At 36.7% G+C, this 24,225-nt stretch overlaps 1 protein-coding gene across 2 annotated transcripts in view; it reads left to right on the top strand.

The window, feature by feature from the left end:
• The window catches only part of SLC37A1 (solute carrier family 37 member 1), a 179,218-nt gene that overhangs the window by 138,026 nt on the left and 16,967 nt on the right, over window positions 1-24,225 (top strand). For both annotated transcript variants that reach the window (XM_043995792.1, XM_043995791.1), the window contains exons 12-15: window positions 5,381-5,471; window positions 5,988-6,050; window positions 12,216-12,301; window positions 24,020-24,068. In XM_043995792.1, coding sequence (XP_043851727.1) covers window positions 5,381-5,471; window positions 5,988-6,050; window positions 12,216-12,301; window positions 24,020-24,068 — 289 coding nt within the window. The remainder of the gene's footprint in view (window positions 1-5,380; window positions 5,472-5,987; window positions 6,051-12,215; window positions 12,302-24,019; window positions 24,069-24,225) is intronic.

The following is a 24,225-nucleotide window of genomic DNA, read 5'->3' as shown; positions in this document are numbered from 1 at the left end:
AGGGGTCAAAATCTATTCTTTGCATCTCATATCTGGTATCATTTTATAATCCACATTGATGAACAGTTTTGGTTGATAGTCCTACTAAAAAAAATATATTTTATGAATTATATAAAGAAAATAAATTTAAAATATGGTATCATAGATATAGACACACCCACATGCATACAAATATATAGAAAGGGGAATTTAATTTTATTGATGTTTAAAAAGGAACATAAATGGGGCAGCTAGGTGGCGCAGTGGACAGAGCACTGGCCTTGGAGTCGGGAGTACCTGAGTTCAAATCCAGCCTCAGACACAACACTTACTAGCTGTGTGTCCCTGGGCAAGTCACTTAACCCCAATTGCCTCACTAAAAAAATAAATAAATAAATAAAGGAACATAAAAGTATGACTTGGTTTAAATAATAATTTGAAGAAATACTTAAATTGTTTAAATTCTCAGTAGTTTTATATTTGTCAGACTTATTTTTCCTTGTCATCTTAGAGTACTAATGGAAGGAGTATGAAACTGTAAAGTTCTGGATAAATTCAAGAAGGAAAAAAAATTAAAATGCAAGAAACCATAGTAGAAAAGTTTTAAGTGTAGAAACCTAATAAATACTCTCAGATCCCTTTGGCATACTTCATAGGTGCCATGCCCTCTTTGTGCAGAGTTCCTGCTATCACCAAAGTACAGAAAATTCCAATGAAAGAATGTAAGGAATGGAGTACAATGATGAAGCAAAGCAGAATTCTTTTTTGTTTTTGTTTTTATTTTGTAGTGAGGCAATTGGGGTTAAGTGACCTGCCCAGGGTCACACAGCTAGTAAGTGTAAAGTGTCTGAGTCCGAATTTGAACTCAGGTACTCCTGAATGCAGGGCCAGTGCTTTATCCACTGCGCCACCTAGCTGCCCCCGCAAAGCAGAATTCTTTTTTGTTTTTGTTTTGTTTTGGTTTGGTTTGGGGTTTTTTTTAGTGAGGCAATTGGGGTTAAGTGACTTGCCCAGGGTCACACAGCTAGTAAGTGATAAGTGTCTGAGGTCGGATTTGAACTCAGGTCCTCCTGAATCCAGGGCCAGTGCTCTATCCACTGCGCCACCTAGCTGCCCCCAGAATTCTTATTAAAATCTTACCATCTTTTTGCCTTGTGCATATTGAGGAGTTCCAAGAATTTGATGGAAGGGAAAAGGGAGGTGGGGAATTACTTACATACTAGAGAATGAGTTTCTGGTGGCTTAAATTCTTTATTTGTTAGAGCTATTTGACTAGATCAACAGAAACTTCAGGGACCAATAAAAACAAAATTAAATACTATTTAAATACTGCAAACTATAGGATAGGAACAAGATCAAAACCAAAAATGATACATGGAGGATTAGCATGCTTTTCCAAAATCAGCTTTCTTTGTGTCACAGATGTTATATAGTATTCCCAAAGGCTACCTTTCCCCTTGGGAAGAACATATTCAAAATGTGGGGAAACATGAACATAGATTGGGAAAACATATAAAAGATTCAATTTAAGAGCAGAAAATTCTGTTCATGGCAAACTGAAACTAGAGCTTTCTTGTTACTATTTTCCTTATAAATATTTATTGAATATTTTATACTAGGCACTGCTAGGTGTCAAGTATGGGGAGAGGACTGAGACTTTGTTCAAGGAACGTATAGTTAACTGGGCATATTATGGCATGTACAGATAAATACAAGATAGTAAATGAGACAAAGTCATACAAGCATAGTATTCTAACAATAGTTGAAGATAGAAAACATTTCCAGCTAGTAAGGCCAGTAAAAGATATATAAGGGGGGCAGCTAGGTGGCACAATGGATAAAGCACCAGCCCTGGATTCGAGAAGACCTGAGTTCAAATCTGGCCTCAAACACTTGATACTTACTACCTGTGTGACTCTGGACAAGTCACTTAACCCTCATTGCCCCACCCAAAAACAACCCCCAAAAATAAAATAAAATATATAAAAGAGATCACATTTGAGCTGAGCTTTAAAGGAAGATCAAGCTTTTGAAAGGTGGTACCAAAGAGGACAAACATTACAAATATGAGAGATGAGTCTGCACACATGTGTTAAGGGCTAAAATTCTAGCTAAACTGTCTAAAATATCTAATGAGTGGTCGCCAATAAATTATAAGCTTTAGCAAGAGTTAGACTTTTAAGCATTTATTAAGGAGAATAAGAATTTGATAAAGAGAGAGAGAAAGGCCTAGATTCCTATCTATTAAAGGGAGAGCGCATTTCTAGCTCCCTTCTCCGCCAGAGTCCAGAGGCAAGAGAGAGCGAGACTGAGCGCCAGTCTCTTCCTTCCTCCTCCCACTAGTCTGCGTCACTTCCTCCCACCAAGAACTCTTTTACAGTAAGTATCCAGCAGGTGGCGTCATTCCAATCGTTACACATGTATAGAGGCAGGAGATTATAGTCAAGTTTGAGGAATAGCTATTGATTAGTTAGATTGAAACCTAGACCATGTAAAGGGAAATAATGTGAAATGAGTAAATCAAATAACAAAGAACTTATAAACAGCTTTTAAATAGACATGCATATATACATACATTCATTTACACACATATATATTCTCTATATTGGCATTTGTCATTCAACACCTAGACAGTTATCTATAGGTCTTTTATTTACCCACATCCAGGTTATCTGATGTATAGTCTCATTCACCCTGTATGAGAATTTAGGGAAAGGAGAAGGTTGTTTATATGTGTAACTTTTTTAATCATACTTAATTCATTCAGGTAATTTTTATTGGGAATATATTATGCACAGAACACTGAATCGTTGCTGTCTGTGAAGTGCCTAAAATTCAGCTAGTCTATCTAAAAATCTAATGAGTGGTCGCCAATAAATTAGCCAATTAGCTTGGAGCTCTGTGTGTGTGTGTGTGTGTGTGTGTGTGTGTGTGTGTGTGTGGATGGGATGTTCCCAGTTTCACAGGAGGCTTGTGGGACAAAGAAGGAGTGAGGCTCACTCTCTCTCTCTCTCTTTTTCACCAGGACCTTACAGGGGAGTAGAGCAGGAGATGCTGGCTCCCTGAGATAGACAGCTGAATCTAGGCCTCTTTCTCTCTCCTCACCAAATTCTTATGCTCCCTAATAAATGCCTAAAAGTCTAAACTCTTGCTAAAGCTTCTAATTTATGGCTTGCTCTCAGACACCTTCTCCTCATGGCAGAGCTTTCCTACAGTATCTCTCCAGCAGGGGGTGTCACTCCAATTGTCACAACACTTAGGCATTGGTGGAGATATAAAATCTGGAGAAGCCATACTCACTGTCTTCATTCACCTTATAGTTTAGTGGGAGAATAAGACACAAATACTAAAACTATTACAGCATTATAAGATAAGTGTACTTGAAATGTACAAAATTAAGCTTTTCGTGTGGTTTGAAGGAAAATGTAGGAGGCAATTAGGAGTGGATTTATACAGAATGTAACATTTAGCTCAAGCTTTAAAGGATGTGTAGTAGTTCAGTAAACAAAGGAGAGATAGGATATTAGAGACATGAAGGAATAGTCTTAGCAAAGACATATTCTGAGGAAAGATCATCATATGATTCATTGGAATATTGAATATATAAAGAGAAATAATATGAGATAGGATTAGATCTCTGATTTCATTGGTATATAAATACCAGATGAGGAAATACCCTCCACCAATGCAAGTCAGCACTTTCTTCTGCAACTTATAGCTATAGAGAGCTGCCTGAAGCACTAAGAGGGTAAATGAATTGCCCAGTCAAAAAGCCACTATGTTTTAGAAGTAAGACTTAAATCTAGATCTTGGCTCATAAGGCAACTCTCTCCACAACACTTAATTGCCTCTCTAAAATGAAAGAAAGCTGAGTAGCACCCAATTATGGAAGACTCTCAATACCATGCAAAGAAATTTTAAATGATGAAAGATGTAAAATGAAGTGATTGAAATAGTCCAAGTAATAAAATCCTATACTAGAGTAGTAGAAGTAAAAAAAAGGAAGAGAGCATGAATATGAAAGATATAGAGATATAATTAACAAGACTTGATAACTAATTCAATATGAGATATGAAGAAGAAAGTCAAAAAATAAATCCCAAAGAAAACTGGGTGAATGGTAAAATAGTGAAGTCAGAAGGAAGATAGGTTGAGTTTGAGGTCCTGGATAGGAAACTGAACTGGAGATGTCCTTTAATATTTAAAGATGTTGATCCAGAGCTCAGAAATGAGGTCATAAACAGAGATAAACATTTAGTGGTTATCTTTATAGAAATGATAGTTGAGGGTCAGCTAGGTGGCACAGTGGATAGAGCACCAGCCCTGGTGTCAGGAGGACCTAAGTTCAAATTCAGCCTCAGACACTTAACACTTACTAGCTGTGTGACCCTAGGCAAGTCACTTAACCCCAATTGCCTCACAAAAAAAAAGGAAAAAAAAGAAATTATAGTTGAAACTGAGGGAATATACAACATGATAAAGAGCAATTAGAGAGGTAGAGGGAGAACCAGAAGATTTTCTTAAGTCAAGGGAGGATAGAGTTTCCAGTAGGAATAAATGGTCATCAGTGTAAAAAAATTAGAAGTCAAGGAGGATAAGAAATAAAAACTGAAAAAATAGTATTGGATTTGGTGATTGGGAGGTCACTAATGATCTCTGATGACATCTGAGAGAACATTTTCAGTTAGTTGTCACAGTAAAAACCCAATTTCAGGGGGTTGAAGACATAGAAGCATCAGTTAAAGAAAAGAAATTAGGAAGTTGGACAGTGAAGGGGGATAGTGATAAACTGGTTTTTTGGCATTTTTTTGGTTTTTTACAGGGCAATGGGGGTTAAGTGACTTGCCCAGGGTCACACAGCTAGTAAGTGTCAAGTGTCTGAGGCCGGATTTGAACTCAGGTACTCCTGAATCCAGGGCCAGTGCTTTATCCACTGTGCCACCTAGCCGCCCCAGTGATAAACTGTTAATAAGATAATGTAGAAGGGTCAGGGAAGACTTTAATTGTTTAAATAATTTAAGGTTTAAATGGAATATCCATTGAGCACATAATAAATAGACTTGATTCTCAATAAAGACTGATAGCCAAGTTTTCATAGTTAATTATTTGAAATGAAAATCAAGCTTTCAGTCTTCCATAATGATAGTGGTATTGGGCCCTTAAAAATAGCAACCAGCTCTATACCAGTATATATTATCCTTTGCTTGGGTTCAGTTTTTTTGGATAGATTACACTGCATTTTGATTGCATTATATTTTGATTTATAGATCAAGTGCTTTCAAAACCAAACCCCAGAAGAAATTATTAAAGGAGGGAAATAAAATGTTAGTACATTTACATAAACCTGCCAAAAATGCAAGATAATAATAATAATAAAAATAACGTTTTCTCTGTTTTTCAGGGAGTCATAGAGTTTTCTCTTTGTTTGTTATTTGCCAAGCTGGTCAGCTATACTTTTCTGTTTTGGCTGCCACTCTATATCACAAATGTAGGTAAGTATTAATTTTGCTGGAACTAGAAATATTTCTCTTTCTTAAGGCATGTATCATTCTGCTGCAGCATCAACTTGGAAATAAGATGCTTCTGATTCCTGGTCTCAGCATGGAGGGCATTGCTAGAACCTCTAAGTGTGAATCTATAATACTTAATATTTAATAATTCTGACACTATGAAACTAGTCTTTGTGAATACGATAATAATTGAGCTACTCCCTTGAATAGTGTTGTTTGTATTAATTCACTTCAATTCTATACCTCCACGGACAACATATATTTTTTTAAATTGTTGTAACTTAGATTGATACTTTTAGTAAAAATGTAGTCTTGATTAAGTCAAGATTTCAAGATAAACAATATAGTCTAAATTTCAATACCATGCTTTTAAACCAAGAAAATACATATAGTTCTAATCATTGTGTGTTTTTAATGACTACCTTGTTATGACTTTCCCCCTGATTTTTGGAAGAAAGTCATCACATTAATCAAATGTTCTATTTATCACTTAACTAGATCATTTTGATGCCAAAAAAGCTGGGGATCTCTCCACTTTGTTTGATGTTGGAGGAATCATTGGTAAGTTTGTCAGTTTTCCCCCATTTGAACAGTTGAATAGCAGATATTTTATGGTCTTTTACTGTGTGTTGGTTTTTAATATAAAAGGCTAAATATTTTTCTTAAGGTCCTGTACCATTGAGCTAGTATCTTAATCTGATTGTATCAAAAAGTATTCAGATAGTCTAGGGGATGATTTTTCTGTAGGGTTTCTTGAAACTGAGAAATGAAGGTGGGCATAAAATTCCCTGGGCTTTAAAAATATTTCATTCCAAGCTCTCCTAGGACAAATATTTTAATATTCATGCCTAGACTGTTCTGAGGATTTATATACATGAGTAGATGTTTCTCCAAAGCTAAAAGCAGTTTCCATCTGATATACATCTCAAACAACTCTAAGTGTCCTACCACCTAAGAATATGAGACCTAATATGCTTTATCCTCAAATATCTTTAGAAGATACCAGTTAGGCATAGCATGATACAGTAGAAAAAACCTTCAACTGGGATTTGATATATAGATTCTTTTTTTTTTTTTTTGGTGAGACAATTGGGGTTAAGTGACCTGCCTAGGGTCACATAGCTAGTAAGTGTTAAGTGTCTGAGGCCGGATTTGAACTCATGTCCTCCTGACTCCAGGGCCAGTGCTCTATCCACTGTGCCACCTGGCTGCCCCAAGATATAGGTTCTTACTCCTCTTTGCCACTAACTAGCAGTATGAATTTAGGCCATTCATTTCCTCATTTTCCTCCTGCCAAATGTGGAGATTGGAATAGATGATTTAAAAAACCCTTTCAGTTCACAGAAGTCATATTTCTATTATATCCTGATATAGATATCAGCTGTGGTCAAGTATCTAGCCAGTAAGTTTAGTAAAAATAATAAAAATGGAAGTTTAAAAAGGAAAGAATAATAGAAGACATTTGGGAATAGAAGGAGGGAGATGGGTGGTTGTTGTTTTTTTCCTGTGTAGAGGGATCACAAATCCAATTTATTTAATGACATTCTAGGTCAGAATAAAAATATTGTACTGTTAGTGCCTGCAAGCAGAGGTGTCAAACACTTGGAGGTCTGCAGCACTCCTGATTGTGGCCTGAACCAGATCAAAACGTAATTGGAAAATATTTAACAAAATAAATAGAAATACAATAAAATACAGCATTACTAAGTTACAGAGATAGCACGGCTAAGTGAACATGTGACCCTCAGGCATTCTTATGTATAGTTCAGTGGACATGATTCTATTTGAGTTTGACATTACTGCTTCAGAGTAATTGTTTTGTTTTGGGTAGTAGTTTTTCCTCCACTTCTTAGAAACTACGTATGACTTCATTTATCCAGTATCAACAATCCACTTTTCAAGTTGCTGCCAGGTTGAATTTTTTTTTTTTTTGGTGAGGCAATTGGGGTTAAGTGACTTGCCCAGGGTCACACAGCTAGTAAGTGTCAAGTGTCTGAGGCCAAATTTGAACTCAGGTCCTCCTGAATTCAGAGCTGGTGCTCTATCCATTGCACCACCTAGCTGCCCCGCCAGTTAATTTTTGTAATTCATAGATATGATCATGCTACTTCTGCTCAAATATTTAGTGGTCTCCATTTGCCTACCAAGTCAAGTTAAAGCTTCTTTTGCATGGTACTAAGGGCCCTTTATGACCTGGCTCAGTTTTATCTAAGTTTCGGAGACAATATAATGTCATGGTGAGAGTTGGTTTAGGAGCCAGGAAGACAGGGATTTAAGCCCTACCTCTAACACATAGTGGCTATGTGACTGGGAAATTCATTTAACTCTAAGTTCTCTAGACCTGCTCCCTATGACTATAAATTGCCATAGGCTGGAAATGCACTTATAATCTGTCTTTGTTAAGAATTTGTTAAGGTAATCACCAGGTAGTTTTGCATGATTTTTTCAGTGAATATACTTGGAATGGGAGTGGGTATTGGGGTATTTTTTTATGTCTTCATTATCAAAACAAAATTGATCAGTTGGAAAAAAGTATATACTTAAGAGTTAAGTAGGTGTTTAAGGAATAAAATCCAGAAAATGTATGAAAATAATTTCAGGGACTTTTTCTTCTACTTAGTTCTGGGTTGAGAAATCCTAACCTGTGGATAATTTGGCTATTACCATCATACAGTCTTGCCTAAAAAAAGCTGATTCCCTTTATATCATTTGACAGTTCAATAATAATAATAATTTCCCCAGTAGAATTGTTTCCCTGAACCTTCACTTTCTCCTTTAGAACACCTCAGTTTTTGGCATCCTGTAGACTCTTGCTTATCCTTACTTTTTTTTTTTGTTTGTTTTGTTTTTTTGGGTTTTTTTTAGTGAGGCAATTGGGGTTAAGTGACTTGCCCAGGGTCACACAGCTAGTAAGTGTTATGTGTCTGAGGCTGGATTTGAACTCAGGTACTCCTGACTCCAGAGCCAGTGCTCTATCCACTTCGCCACCTAGCTGCCCCTATCCTTACTTTTAAGCATGAGTATTTTCAGAATACATCTGTAACTACAAAATGGAAATATACCTATGTAGGAATGGAGAAGAATCTTATTTCTAAGAGATAAACTTCCTAGCACCTCTCTTTTTCTTGAATCTACCCACTTCTTATGTCACCTCTCCATGTATTCTTCATTAAATTGTTCATTGATTCACTCAACAAAGATTAAGCTCCTACTATATAATTATAATAATAATAATAGCTAGCATTTATTTGGTGTTTTAAGGTTTGCAAAATTCTTTACATTTATCTCTCTTTTTTTTTTTTGGTGAGGCAATTGGGGTTAAGTGACTTGCCTAGGGTCACACAGCTAGTAAGTGATAAGTGTCTGAGGCCAGATTTGAATTCAGGTCCTCCTGAATCCAGGGCCGGTGCTCTATCCACTGCGCCACCTAGCTGCCCCTATCTCATCTTATACTCACGATAACTGGGAAATACTGCTATTCTTATTGTGAGAAATGAAATGACACATTATCCCTATTTTATAACCAATGCAAACAGAGGTTGTGACTTACCCAAGGTCACGCAACTAGAAAGTGTCAGAAGCTGGATTTGAACTTGGCAGTTCCAGGCTCTGGGTCAGCACTCCATCCACTGGGCTGGCTATCTGCCCTAGTATGTGCAAGAAAATATAAACTCTTTCGGTTTTGTTCCTCTGATCATTTACCTGCCTCTCTTCCTTGGACATTAGAATCATTGTTAAGCTATTTCACCATCATCCATTTTTTGTGAGTGAATGATTGGTGATTTCATTTATGTAGAGAGCTCCAAGTAAGGATGTCTGCTACTAAGGCAGATCTATAACTAATCTGTAGCATGTTGTCCTAGAGTTGCTTGGGGTACTGGGAAAGTAAATGACTAACACAGTAGTCATAGCCAGGATAAGTGAACTTGAATTCAAACCTTCCAGGATTGAGCCTTTCAGGCTCAATCAATCAATCAATTAATGCTCACTTAAAGCTGGCTTTCCAGGCAGAGTCTGGGAAAGAATGAGAAGATAGGAAGTGGCAGCAGCAGGGGTAAACAACTTTTTCAAGTTTAGCTGAGAAAAAAGAGAGATATAAGACAATAACTAGCATAGGTGATAGAACAAATGACAGTCTTTCAAAGATGGAGAAAGCTTGGGTGTGTTTGTAGGCAAAAGGATCTATTTTAGAAACCATTAGACAGGGAGAGATTGAAGACCGGGAGGGGAGGGAAGACTCCCTGAAGGAATCTGTGGAGAACTCATATAGGAAAGGGTTAATAGGGAACTTCCCAAGTGTTATGTTATCAAGAAACCTTATAATCTAATAAGAATTATAGGAAGAGTTTTGAGGGGCTGGCAAGTACAATTTATTTTGGAAAAACTATTTCCTGTAATGCCTGAATAGAGGACAAGTATAGAGGGCATGTGTATTGCCCAAATAAATTAGGGGTCTAGCCACAAGAGTTTTCTAAATGCAGCTCATGGGGAGGCATGGAGAGGTATCTCTGGAGAGACTTTGATTCTGCCTACAAGGATCAGGAGAAAGGACTATAAGCCTGCCTGCTCTGTTTTCCCCTAAGAGAGAATGGGGGGCAAGTAGAAGCAAGATGAGAAGGAAATAAGCGTTTATGTACTTATATACACCTACTACATGCCAGGCATTGTGCTACTAAGTGCTTTTACAAATACTATCATCTCATTTTATCCTTACAACAACCATGAACCATAAGTGCTTTTATTATTCCCATTTTATAATTGAGGAACCTGAGACAGACGTTAAGAGACTTACCCAGTATCTCATAGCTAGTAAATATCTTAAAGATTTCTGACTTCAGGACCAGTGGTCTAGCCACTGTACCACCACATAGTCTAAAATTTCATTTATCTTCACAACTCCTCCTAAATTTTGCTAGTCAAGAGGAATTTTTGTTTAGGTTCAAGCTACTTTCCTGGTTGCTTTTCCTTTTTTTTTTTCTTTCCTTTTTTTTTTGGTGAGGCAATTGGGGTTAAGTGACTTGCCTAGGGTCACACAGCTAGTAAGTGATAAGTGTCTGAGGTCGGATTTGAACTCAGGTCCTCCTGAATCCAGGGCCGGTGCTCTATCCACTGCGCCACCTAGCTGCCCCCTGGTTGCTTTTCCTTATAGGGGAAGGGGAACCCCAACCTTATATCTACTGACTTGATTCCTTCCCACCATATGCTAGTTACACAAAAGACTATCACAAATAGTGAATAGTGATTATACCCATTTCTCTAAACACATAAAAATAGAAAACATAAAAATTACATAGATTAGAATATACCAGACAATACACAGAATGAATGAGCTTTCCCTTTAGGAGTGAGATATCATACTTTAACCAAAGGAGAGAGGACCCTATTTTATGCAAAGGAAAATTCCCCAAAATCTCTAGGGAGGAAAGTAGAAATTAGGGAAATGTTGAGAAGCTGTTTTCCCCTCTCTCCCTGAAGAGGGTCTGGAACCATATGTGTCCTCTCTTGAAGCAGGAATCAAGAGGAATGTCTCTCCCTCTCTAAAGCTCTCATGCCAACTCTGTCTTTCATATAGGTATACAGCACTGGTTCATCATTCTCTGAATCAAAGAGGAGTCTTCTGTAAATGACTTGAACCCTGGGTTACACAAAGACTAACCTGGAATACTTTCTAAGCAATTAGATTTAACCCTTATCTTGAAGACAAATATTCTTTCAAAACTTGTAAGACTTGTACTTTAGTATCATGAATAAACTTGAGATTGTGTTTCCAGACAAGTGAAGAGGACTCATATACTGTTATGTTGAGGGTTTGAAGTAATTCAGTCTGGGATACTGGGCAAAACCAAAATAATGTGAATGATTATATATGTCTTTGCTTTCTTATTGATTCTATTTGTTTGTAGATTTTTATAAATTCAACAAGTTTAATATTTAGCTATGGAGAAGTAAGTAATTGCCAATGGGAATTTTTTTCCTCATTAACTAGTAATTATATAATGAACTAGAATGGGGGGGCATGAACTAATTAAGTAATCAATGAGAACAATATTGAAAAATATGTTAATAAGTAATAAAATTATCACTACATACCCACTGATCATCAAAAATCTCAGAAGGTTGGGGTAGCTAGGTGGCGCAGTGGATAAAGCACCGGCCCTGGATTCAGGAGGACCTGAATTCAAATTTGGCCTCAGACTCTTGACACTTACTAGCTGTATGACCCTGGGCAAGTCACTTAACCCCCATTGCCCCGCAAATTAAAAAAAAAAATCAAAACAAAAAATCTCAGAAGGTTAAAAGTAAATAAAAGAATGATTTAAATGGCAAGCTGAGGTTGGGTAACCTACCCAGCAGATCTCAGACCCTGTTTAATCTTGCAATGGTAGTTAATAATGATAGCTAACATTTGTATAGCACTTAATATAATGTAAAGCACTGTGTTAAGGGCTGTACAATTATTGCCTCATTTGATCCTCACAACAACCCTGAGAAGTAAGCATTATCATAACTACCATTTTAGAGATGAGGAAACTGAGGCAAACAGGAATTAAATGACTTGCCTAGGATCACACAGCTAGTAAGTGTCTTAAGCCACATTTGAACTTAGGTCTTTCTGGGTCAAAGCCCTGTGCTCTATCCGCTGTGTTACTCAGCTGCTGTGTGAAGGGGTTACACAGCACATATTCCTACCAATGTGCCACACTTATCTCTCTCTCTCTTTTTCAGGTGGAATCTTGGCAGGTGTGATATCTGATAAACTAGGAAAGCGGGCTTCGACCTGTGGATTAATGTTGCTGCTAGCAGCTCCAACGGTAAGTGTTTGAGATCCTACTCTGCTTCTGCTATAGTGGTACATTTGTAGTTGAGGCACAATCATTTTTCTTTACTGGTTTCAGTATTTCACTATAAGGGGCTGTAGACTTCAAGCTGGTATACTGGATTCTACTTTAAAAACAAAGAGGGAAAGATGATGCTTGAGTAGTTTACTAAGTTACCAACTAGGATTTTTTTTCCCCTAATGTTCATTGCCATTACAATGGGAAACTGACATATACAGAAATTAAGGAAAGGGACTGATCACATTGGAATGGGTTTCCAATAAAAGTTGTAGAATCTCATAGAATCACAGAATCTAAAAGTTGGAACTCCTCAGATGCCTTATAAAAGAACATCAGCTGGGGGACAGCTAAGTGGTGCAGTGGATAAAGCACCAGCCCTGGACTCAGGAGGACCTGAGTTCAAATGCAGCCTCAGACACTTGACAATTACTACCTATGTGACCCTGGGCAAGTCACTTAACCCCCATTGCCCGAGGAAGAAAGAAAGAAAGAAAGAAAGAAATATCAGCTGCCACATATCAAAGATGGCTTAAGTGTGGTATTGCAACAAGATAGAGGTCCCTAAGGCTTCTGAAGGTTCCTTTCAACCGTTTTTTCTTTTTCTTCCCCTTAAAAGCATCTATTCAGAATGGGAGTGGAAACTCTTAATGTTTAGCATAGAGAAAAAAAGACTTACAGGTTATTTCCAAATACAGAATGTTCTCACTTTACATAAATTTGCATTTTGCAAATTCTACTTTACATAAAGAATTCTGAAAGAAATCCACATTCAAAAAAAAAACAACCTATTTTAACTTTACAGGACTGTTCTCATTATTTATCTCTCTCTCTCTCTCTCTCTCTCTCTCTCTCTCTCTCTCTCTCTCTTTCTCTCTCTCACAATCCCTTTCTGCCCCTCGCCTCAGTGGCCTCTCATGCCTTCACACACACACACAAAAAAAAGACAAAAAAAAAACATTTAAAAATCCCTCCAAGTGGGGCAGCTAGATGGCGCAGTGGATAGATCACCAGTCCTGGAGTCAGGAGGACCTGAGTTCAAATCTGACCTCAGACACTTGACACTTACTAGCTGTGTGACCCTGGGCAAGTCACTTAACCCCAATTGCCTCACCAAAAAAAAAAAAAATCCCTCCAAGTGACAGAAAAACGGATACATAAAGAGACTACCACCAGGGCACCAATGAGAAAGGATCTTTCCCCTGCTCTGCACACATGCTTGTGTGTCTGTCTTCCATCATCCACACTTGGGTACCACATGTCTGTCCCTAGACCCCTCATGTTGCCTTGTACTCTCTTGTCTGTTTCTGTGCTAACCTGCACACATCTGCCCAACTCAGTCCCCTTTTCTTTCTCTTGATTTCGGTCGGTCCCCCATGTGACTGGACCCGGTCTCCCTCATCTTCCTCCTCCTGCTTTTGTTTCTCTGTCCCCAGCCTGCACATGTCCTTGAACCATGTGCCAGCCCCGTCCCTCCACTAGAACCAGCCCCCTTCTTCTTCCTTCCTCTCTTCTCTACATCCTGGGCAAATGTGTACACTAGTGAACCATTTGTCAGGGATGATGTAGAAGACATTTATGTCAAGAAGACAGTGGCTTGGACTAGAAAACCTTTAATAGAATTTTCAACTCTGAAATTCAATGATTCTTCCATTATGAAACTATTACTTTCTTATATTGCAGTTACCAGAGAGACCTTCATAACAAAGGAATTACGTTATTTTTTCAGGTTCAGCTAGGAAACATAAAGTTAAGAAGCCCATCCTAAAACCAAAAATAAAAAAAAAATTTTTTTGAAAATATAATTTGGCAAGCTTTCTCTTTGAGCACCGGCACCGGCCCTGGAGTCAGGAGTACCTGAGTTCAAATCTGGCCTCAGACACTTGACACTTACTGGCTGTGTTACCCTGGGCAAGTCACTTAACCCCAATTGCCTCACCAAAAAAAAAGAAAGAAAGAAAGAATATATGAATTTAACTAGTCTCTGCCTCTGTAACTTAACTATTGAGTGTAATATCAGGGAGAACCCATAGATGAACTAGGGTTATGGACTAGGGAAGACAGATTTCAACAATTCAATCAGTCATACCCTCACTAACTGGTAGTTACCTTAAGTTTATGGCTATGCTTCAGTATTTACCCATGAGTTCATTCATGTGAACATTCCCTTATGTTAATCAAAATCCCTCTTCACCTTAGTAATTTCACAATTGAGTAAGGTCAAACAGCAATCATCACTTGGTGCCTTTTAGTGGTGAGCTGAGTCTCTCCAGACTTAGGTAGGGCTGGTCCACAAACTACAGACACATAATCAGTCTCATATTCAAAGAAAAATCAGAATTAAAATTGAAAGGAAGCTTGTGGACTATTTAGTGTTACACAAACTTTACTAAAATTCTCAACCAGAATATTCCTAAGACATGGTCATTCACTTTCTGCTTTAAACACCCACCGAAGAGAACAGCCCATTATGTTTTCAGATAGCTTTAATTATTCAAGTGGGATTTTTTCATATCATCTAAGATTGACTCAGAAACTTTCTTCCATTGCTCTTATTTCTATCCTCTGAGGCCAAGCAAAAAAAAAAATTTAGTCTCTCCTCCTTATGACAGCCCTTCAGATACTTGAATAGGGGCAGCTAGGTGGCACAATGTTTAAAGCACTGGCCCTGAAGTTGGGAGGATCTGAGTTCAAATCTGATCTCAGACTCTTACTAACTGTGTGACCCTGGGCAAGTCACTTAACTGCAATTGGCTTAAACATCCAAGGCCATCCACAAGCATCCTGATGTATATCTTGCCACTGGACCCAGATGACTCTGGAAGAGAGAGTGAGGTTGGTGACTTCACACAACCCTCCCTCACTTAAATCCAATTCAGTGCAAGTCATGCCATCAGCCTGGTGTCATGGTCCTCTTCAAGAATGAAGAACAAGCAACAACAAAATATATCTATCATGTCCTTTCTAATTCTATTTTCCATGCTAAGCATTCCCAGTTCATTAATCAATTCCCACATGGCATGTTCTGCAGTCTTATCACCATCTTGGTCATGCATTTCTACACACATTCCAACTTGTCTGTGTTCTTCCTAAAACATGTTGTCCAGAATTGAATATAATACTCCTTCACTGCAGACATTATGTCTCTCTTAATGCAATTTTGGATAGCATTAACTTTCAGCTGTCCTATCCCACCTATTTTGATCCACTAAAGCCACTTTTTCTTTTTTGTCTTATTTTTTATTATTTAATTTTTAAAACATTTGATTATGATGAATTTTATAGACAACACCAAATTAAAATTCCTTAGGAAAAAAAGAAAGAGGATTATATAAGGCACCATGAATTTTATTCTATAATTTTTTAAATAAACACATATATGTATTATTTAAATTTAGCACAAGGGTTCCAATGCTCCTCTGCTTATCCAAGTCCTCTTCTGAAATTCTTTCTCCTCTATTCTAGATATTTTAATTAAGCTTTAATTGATGCTCTTTTCTTCTTTTTTATCATTATCATTCTATTATCATCATTATTCCCTCCATTCCCCCACAATTTTCTGCCTTGCAAAGAAAAAGAAATCCCTCCTTTATAATAAGTATTGCCAACTAAAACAAATTCTTGTATGTGCTAAAAATGTCTGAAAATTCATTTCACGTTTCATCTATCTGCCAAGATAAAAGAAGCATTATTTCTCATCGGTCTTTCAGTTGTTTTCTTTCAATCGTTGCAATCATTGTATGGACCATTCCCCCATTCTGCTTCTTTGACTCAGCATCAGTTCCTTCAAGTGCTCTTAGGTTTCTATGAAGCCAATCCTTTTGTCATTTTTTACAGTGACATAATTCCATTCAATTCATACACTTTAATATATTCATTCATTCTTCCAACTGATGGGCACCTTCTTAATTTCCAGTTCTTTGTCCCAAGAACTTTTTCATAGGACCTGCTGTCTGGTAACATGTCCCACCCTCTATACTTGTAGAATTGATTTTTTGACCCCTAAGGTTGAATTTTATATTTATCCCTATTCAATGCAATCTCTTTGGATTAAGGGTATCCTTCTGGCATATTGGGAGCTTATGGGAACTGAACTCTGTAATTCATGCATTAAATAGCCCTTAGTACTTGGCATCATATGCAGAGTTAACAAGCATGCCATCTTGCAAGTCACTGATAAAAATTAAGAGTACAGGGTGTTAGATTCCACTAGATAATATTAATATTATCTCCAAGTTAATATTAATGACTAATCTTTGTGTCCCATACTTCAACTAGTTCTAAATCTACCTGTTTTATCCTCTAACCCAGTGGTGTCAAATTTAAATACAAATAGATACATGCGAGCTGTATATTGATTTAGAAAACCACAAATTAACATCATCTATATTTATTATATTTTTGTTTATTTTGTTAAACATCCCCCCCCCATTACATTTTGCTTTGGTTTTTTTGGGGGGAAGTTGGTGGGGCAATGGGGGTTAAGTGACTTGCCCAGGGTCACACAGCTAGTGTCAAGTGACTGAGGCTGGATTTGAACTCAGGTCCTCCTGAATCCAGGGTGCAGTATCCACTGCGCCACCTAGCTGCGCCCCCCCCAATTACATTTTAATTTGGTTTAGGCCACACTGGCTCTTGACAAAGGGAGTTTGATGCCTCTGCTTTAGCCTATATCTCTATCTTGTCTGATAGCATGAGAGACTTTGTCAAACACAGTTATGACCCAAAGTTAGAGTAGTACTCAGGACCTTTTCAGCTTGCCAGAATTTGCTGACAAAGCGTTCAAAAACCCTAAAGCATGACACTGTAGTGCACAACACTGGATTGGATTCCCCTCTATTTTCAATGCTACTGCAATATAAAACTTGATGAGATTTAACTGAATATCTGTAAAATATAAAACTTTCTGTTGGGGAAAAAGGGGAGCACTGACTCAGACTATCATACCTACTGCTAACTAACTCCCACCTTACACTGCAGGAGAAAGAGCATAATTTCAGTAGATATGACTTGTGGAAGGAAGAGTTTTAAAAAGTAATAAAATAGCTATTATATAACGATAAAGAAAAGCTGTCTAAATCTATATAGCAATACTATTGGAACATTTGGACAGGTTATCTAGATCATTTCCTCTCTCAAATTAGATTCTGCCTAAAAATTGGTCCAAACAGATGTACTCTACTTTTAAAACTGAATAAGGAAAAGCAGTTCCTGAACCTCCACTATTAACCTAGTTTCTGTTATTCTTTCCCCCAACAAATCTTCTCTTTTCTTCCTGTTTCCTTTCTGCTGTGCCTGAAATCAATGTCTTCTTTCTCTCCTTAGTATTGATGGAAAATAACCATGCATAATTTCACGACGTCTTTGTTTACATAAAATAGACATTTTTATTAGGCCACTTGTTAGCTGTCCCATCCATAAGCATAATAATTACTATTCCTACATCCTTCTTCTAGTCTTTCTTTCTATCCTTTAGCTCATGTTTATTGTTTTACTCTGGCTCCTTCAATTTCTTCATAATCATTGAACCTAGAACTAGACATAACACTTTAGTAAGTTAACTATTTCTATGAAATGAAATATAAATATGATGGTGTACATGTGTTGACACATTTATTCCTATTTTTTAAAAAAACTGAGGCTTTGGTTTAGGGATATTCTTAATGATAGTAGCACAGGGGAGAAGACAAAACGGGACAATGTTTCATAATAATAGTACTTTTAAGATTCACAAAATTATTTCCTTACGCAACACAGATTTTACATAGATAAAAAATTTCAGAATTAAACTTCAGTGGCCACTTAGTCTAACCTGTAACTGACTAAGAATCTCTACAACATCATCAACAAATTGCCATCTAGCTTCTGAAAGAAAAACTACAGTGAGGGGCCATCCACTGTCTTCTGAAGAAGTTATCTTTTTGATAATTGTTCTTTTTGGGGGGGGGGCAATGAGGGTTAAGTGACTTTCCCAGAGCCACACAGCTAGTAAGTGTCAAGTGTCTGATGCCAGATTTGAACTCAGGTCCTCTTGAATCCAGGGCCAGTGCTTTATCCAATGAGCCACCTAGCTGCCCCCAATAATTGTTCATTTTTAAATGAAAGTTCTTCTTACATCAAACAAATCTACCACTCTACCATTCCTACCCATTTTTCATAGTTCTGTACTTTAAAATCCCCACAGTCATTTTCAGATTAACTGCTTTCTACTTAGTTATGCCTCTCCTATCTTATATGTGTGGAGTTTGTTATTTTGAAATAAAATGGAAAACTATACACTTATTCCCCTTCAATTTAATATTATTAGATTAAACCTATCATTATCAGTAATAATAACAATTATAACTGGCACATATAACTTTAAGGATTGTGAAGTATGTATCTCTTTATATTGTAGTATGGTGGGGAAATAATAGGATTTATAGTCCAAAAGCCTGGGTTCGATTCCCAGATCTTCACTACTACCTATGTGACTTCTTAACCCTTTTGAACATTAATTTCTTCTTCTGTAAAATGAGGGTGTTAGACTAAATAACCTGTAACATGCCTTCCAGCTCTAAATATATGATACTATGAATCCTGACTCTATCTCTTTGAATCCTGAATGTATTATCTAACATGTCAGTCATTCTTATCAGCTTTGTTATCATCTGAAAATGTGATAAGTATACCTACTTCATCTCCAACCAATTTCCTTAATAGAAATGTTGAATACCCAAGTGCCAAGGACAGATCTCTTAGCACCTTTCTTTAAGATAAGATAAACTCACTAAGCACTAATTTTTGGCTATGGTTATCCAAAGAGTTATAAACCTCCCTAATTATAATATCATCTATTTGATGTCTCCATATTTTCCACAACTATAATCTAGTAAATGTTATGAAATATTTTGCTGAAATACAAGTAATTCATCAAGATAGTAGAGTGAAATATTGTGTCTTAACTCAAGTATCCCCTCAAATCAATGAGACATGTTTCAAATGAAGTGAAGGAACAATAAAAAAAAAAAAAAGAATTAGAAAACAGGAAGGGGGGAAGGACATATTATTAGCTCCTCACTATGAGTTCTTTGTACCCACCCACCTTACCCCACCCCCACAATTGGCAGGAAGTAGAAGTAGCTCTAGTGGCTCAAGAGATAAATGAAAGGTGGGAATAGCAATAAGTAGTATTATCCTCCACCAAAGGCCATCATCAGTGACCCTGTTTCTAACTGTTATAATGAATAGCAAGTTGGGTGATCAGTTAGCCTTTACTAGTCATTCCAACATCAATCACTGTTATTGGCTCCTGATTACCTTCATACTCTGAGCTCTGGTCCTTTACCTAATCCTATTCCACATTCATCATGGGCTCCATGTAATGGTAATTCCAAAAAGAGTTGAAGGCTAAAACTAGTAGAAGTTGGGGGTGTATTTTTACCAAGGGACTTTGCCAGTCACCTCATTGTCTATTGCAATCTCACAAGGTGTCCTTTAGGAAGTGATTCATCCAGAATCTACCTCCCAAATGTTTAGGAACTAAGCCCTAGGGTCAAGGGATACAGATAGCACAAAGATTAAAGAAATGAGCAAGCAAAGAAAGACTCCTAGTAGAATGAAGACAAACTTAGGGGTAAAAGAAAACAAAGTTAAAATTCTGAAGCTTTGCCTGAAGTAGACAGTAAATCAATAATAATTATAACCAAAATGCCAGAAAAGAGAATAGAATAGCCCTAAAAATTCTGAGGTTGATGAAAAGAGCTAATATATAATTGAAGGGAATGATAAAGAATAAAATAAATAGCTTACAATAATAACTGAAAATTCTTAACAAAGCAATGGACATATTGAAGAAAAAATGGAAGAAATGGAACTAAACATTCAATAATACAACAAGAAATCTTAACAAAAGGTCAGAAAACAACAAATTCAGAAGACATAAGCTATATACTATTTTTTTAAAAGCTAATTTGGGAAATAGAGAATAGAGAGATAGTCCCCAACGAAACTGGATTCCTCAAAGAGAATAACAACAAAAAACTTGAATACCCTATTTTAGGAAATCATTTTTTTAAGTTGTCCCAAAGTATTAGAGCCATAGTGAAAATGTGCAAATAGATATATTTAACAACCATCCATATTTAATGAATATATTGATAAATCCACATATACACACATATGTGTGTATGTATACATATATGTATACATATCCACATTTAACCAACAGAATCTATATTTAATAAATATATCTCTCAGAAAGCCACTAGAGAAAATGGCCATGGGTAATATACTCAAAAAATGTTTCCTGAGAAAGCTCCTAAGATCCTAAGTTAAATTTTAAATGTTTTAAGCAACTAGGAAGAAAGATTTCATATACCAAAGGGATCCTAGTTAGAATTATACATTCCATTCTCATATGTCCTATTCATCAAATATTTTTCTATCCCTAGAAAACCTTAATGACAATAATGGACACATGTATTGAGAGCAAGCCAACAAGCATAGTTCATATAAAATATTTGTAAGGAAACAACATCTTTATAATCACCTAAACTGACTAAAGGGTACAAGGCTGGTAGATCTGGGTTGGTTGGTTGGTTGGTTGGTTGTTTTTTTAAAGGAAGTAATTCATTGTGTGGCGTGTATGACCTATTCTTTGAAACTGTGCTCAAACTAAGGGATCACTTCTCCCATTTGTAAATAGTCAGCCTTTAAAATTATTCTTTAATACTTCAGGAATTCTATGATGGGGGGGGAGGGACATTCCTTCTACTACTACATACCACAACTCCTACAGGTAGATGGAAATCATCTGATAGATGATTTTTTATAGTTGGTGTGGCTGAAAGATTCATCATCCTGTAGCAAACCTGATGATGAACCCTTGAAACTTAGCTAGACAAACAAGATAGAAATATTATATCACTGGTGCCATTTTTAAAGCCTTTCTGAGGCTTAATGATCGCCTCTAACACTTGTGTTATGATATCATAGCCATTAAGAACCCAGGGACATCCTCAATACAACAAGTAATCAGAATGGAACTTTAATAGAAAATTCTTTAAATAAAAATATTTCATAATTTTCCTTTTATTAAAAGCTAGCCTTTGCCCTTCTCCAATCTGTAATGCCTTTTACATTCTCCATTTATTTTACGTCTTTTTTTTTTTTGGCAGGGCACTGAGGGTTAAGTGACTTGCCCAGGGTCACACAGCCAGTTAAGTGCCAAGTGTCTGAGGCTGGATTTGAACTTGGGTCCTCCTGAATCCAAGGCTGGTGCTTTATCCACTGTACCACCTAGCTGCCCTCCATTTATTTTAGTAACCTAGGATGTGGCACATCTGGACTGATGCTTGAACTCATTGAGGATAACTAGTTATTACTATCTCTTTGATTGTCTTTGGTTTCACCTTGTCAGTTATTTTTTGCCTATCTTTCCCAATCCAAGAATCTTTCTCCTTGAAAAGAAAAAAAAAGAAGGAAAACAAAGGTTAAGTTCTCTGACTTCTTACTGCCATCCATTATTATCATCTCATCTTCCTTATTTCTTCTTTGATTTAATTTTGTCCTCAATATAATTTAAGTGATTTTTTGGTATCTTTGGCATTAATCACCAGCCTCAGCTCATTCTTATACTACTCTTAAAGGACTGTGTCCTTTTATATTTATTTTCTGCTGTCTGTCCTTTTTGTATCTTTTACACATGTCTTAAAGATATTTGGTTTAAAACTTTTCAATGTTCCCTGTGCAGGCATACTGATGTCTTCAGATATTTTTCCTTTTTTCTCTTCATTGTAATAATTTCTGTTTATGTCTCCAGAATTTCATTCTTAACATCTCCTTATCTCTCTTGCTAACTCTGTAGTAGAATTGTAGGCCACTAGATTCTATCTATCCTTTCTCTGAACCCTTTTAAAAATCTGTTCTCCCAAAATGTAGTGTTTGCCTCAGACAATGCTGATCTTCCACTTCTCATCACCAAATCAAAGAAGGAGTACTTGCTTCCTTCTAAGTACCCTATTATTTCTTCTTTAGGATCAAATTTTCCCTTGTTGGTTAGAACAAGGTCCAGCTGTAGGGCAAAATGTCACATACATTGTCAGACGCAGTCACCGAAGATTTTTACTTAAAAAGCAAAGTTTCAGTTCTGAAGCAAGGGCTTATAACGAAATAGTTGTTCCCTTTGTTGCTTCCTCTGTTTTTGTAACTAGATGGTACAGTGGCAAGAAGTCTGAACGCAGAGTTGGGGAAATTAAATCCTACTTCAGACACTTAGTAGCTAGGAAAGTTGCTTGATATATCTCAGCCCTCAGTTTTCTCTTCTGTAAAATGGAGATAATAATAACACGTACCTTACAAGGTTATTGTGAGGATAAACTGAGATAATATATAAAGTGTTTTGCAAACCTTAAAGTGTTATATACACTGATAAATAAAAAGATCATTAAGGCAGGGCAGCTAGGTGGCGCAGTGGATAGAGCACCAGCCCTGGAGTCAGGAGGACCTGAGTTCAAATCTGGCCTCAGACACTTGACACTTACTAGCTGTGTGACCCTGGGCAAGTCACTTAACCCCAATTGCCTCACCAAAAAAAACAAACAAAACAAACAAAAAAAAGATCATTAAGGCAAAACAACTGTTTTGCTTTTTTCAGAGAAAAAGAAGGCCCTAGAAGATATCCAGATAGTTGATCCCCCTTCATTACAAATAATGTTTCTAGAACAGAATTAAGATCTATTTCTCAGTTTCCTTGCCTAATTCCTCTTCTCTTTGTGTTCTACAATATATTCCAACAATATAATTTCTGTTTCTGTCTCCTTTGATTCTTACCCAAGTGTTCTCCACCATGATTGTTGCCTCAGGTTCCTGGATTTCCTTACACAACTATATCTTAAAATGTAATGCTATTCTATTGTCCCTTTTATTTATTCTGTTCTCTTTTGAATAATGTATATCCTTCCAAAATCATATTATGGCCCAGAGTCACATCCTACCAAGTCTAAGTGAAATCTGTGAGATCATATTTGCCTCCCCACACTGTGATCTCTATTTTTTGGTGAATTCTCATACTTTGTGCATTCCAGAATTACAGAATCTCCATCCAACCTGAACCTGAACAGGAATCTCTTCTATATTATCTAGCATTTTCATGAAGGTGTCCAATGAGGAAAGAGACATACTACTTCCCAAGGCAGCCCATTTTATTTTTGGATAGCTCTATTTCTTAAAATGTATTTCTTTATATAAAGACTTTGTTCAGTCTTCTAGTTGTATATAGACATCCAAAACCATGAATTTTATTGCTGATTTTCTTCTTAGGTATTGTATCCTCCAGTCTCCAAGCAAATATATTTTTATCAGTCCTTATTAGATATATTTCCTTCTTGGCCAAGAGTCTATCATTTGTATATTTTAAGCCAAAATTCAATATGGTCGGGGATATAAACATCATTATTCCCATTTGAAGATACTTTCTCAAGGTCACACATATAAAAAGTGGTAGACCCACTATTGAACTGAAATCTCCTGAATGGAAAACTAATTTATCCAAATCCATGTAATGATTAACTGTGTCATAATAGGGTTCCATTGTGTACACTTTAAAAATGGTAAACTGATTGAATATTATCTCTTCTCTCACAGTTCTGATAGTGAATTCTATTCCTTCACCATAAAAATAATTTTGCCTTTCTTTTTTTTTAACTTTGGCAGCTCTATATGTTCTCTATGGTCAGTAAAATGGGCCTAGAAGCCACAATAGGTGAGAACATTATGCATTTTTCTCCTAAGCTTTATTCTTAAGTTTGGAGTGTTGTTCGCATGGGAGGGTAAGGCTTTCAAAAAACAAAATCCAGCAATTATAAACAAGGAAACAATTCAGCTAGAGGATGATCTTAAACAAGTTAGTTGTTTCTCTT

This window comes from Dromiciops gliroides, chromosome 3 (assembly GCF_019393635.1).
Source record: "Dromiciops gliroides isolate mDroGli1 chromosome 3, mDroGli1.pri, whole genome shotgun sequence".
NCBI classification, from domain to species: Eukaryota; Metazoa; Chordata; class Mammalia; order Microbiotheria; family Microbiotheriidae; genus Dromiciops; species Dromiciops gliroides.
This window is presented reverse-complemented; position numbering and strand designations above follow the sequence as displayed.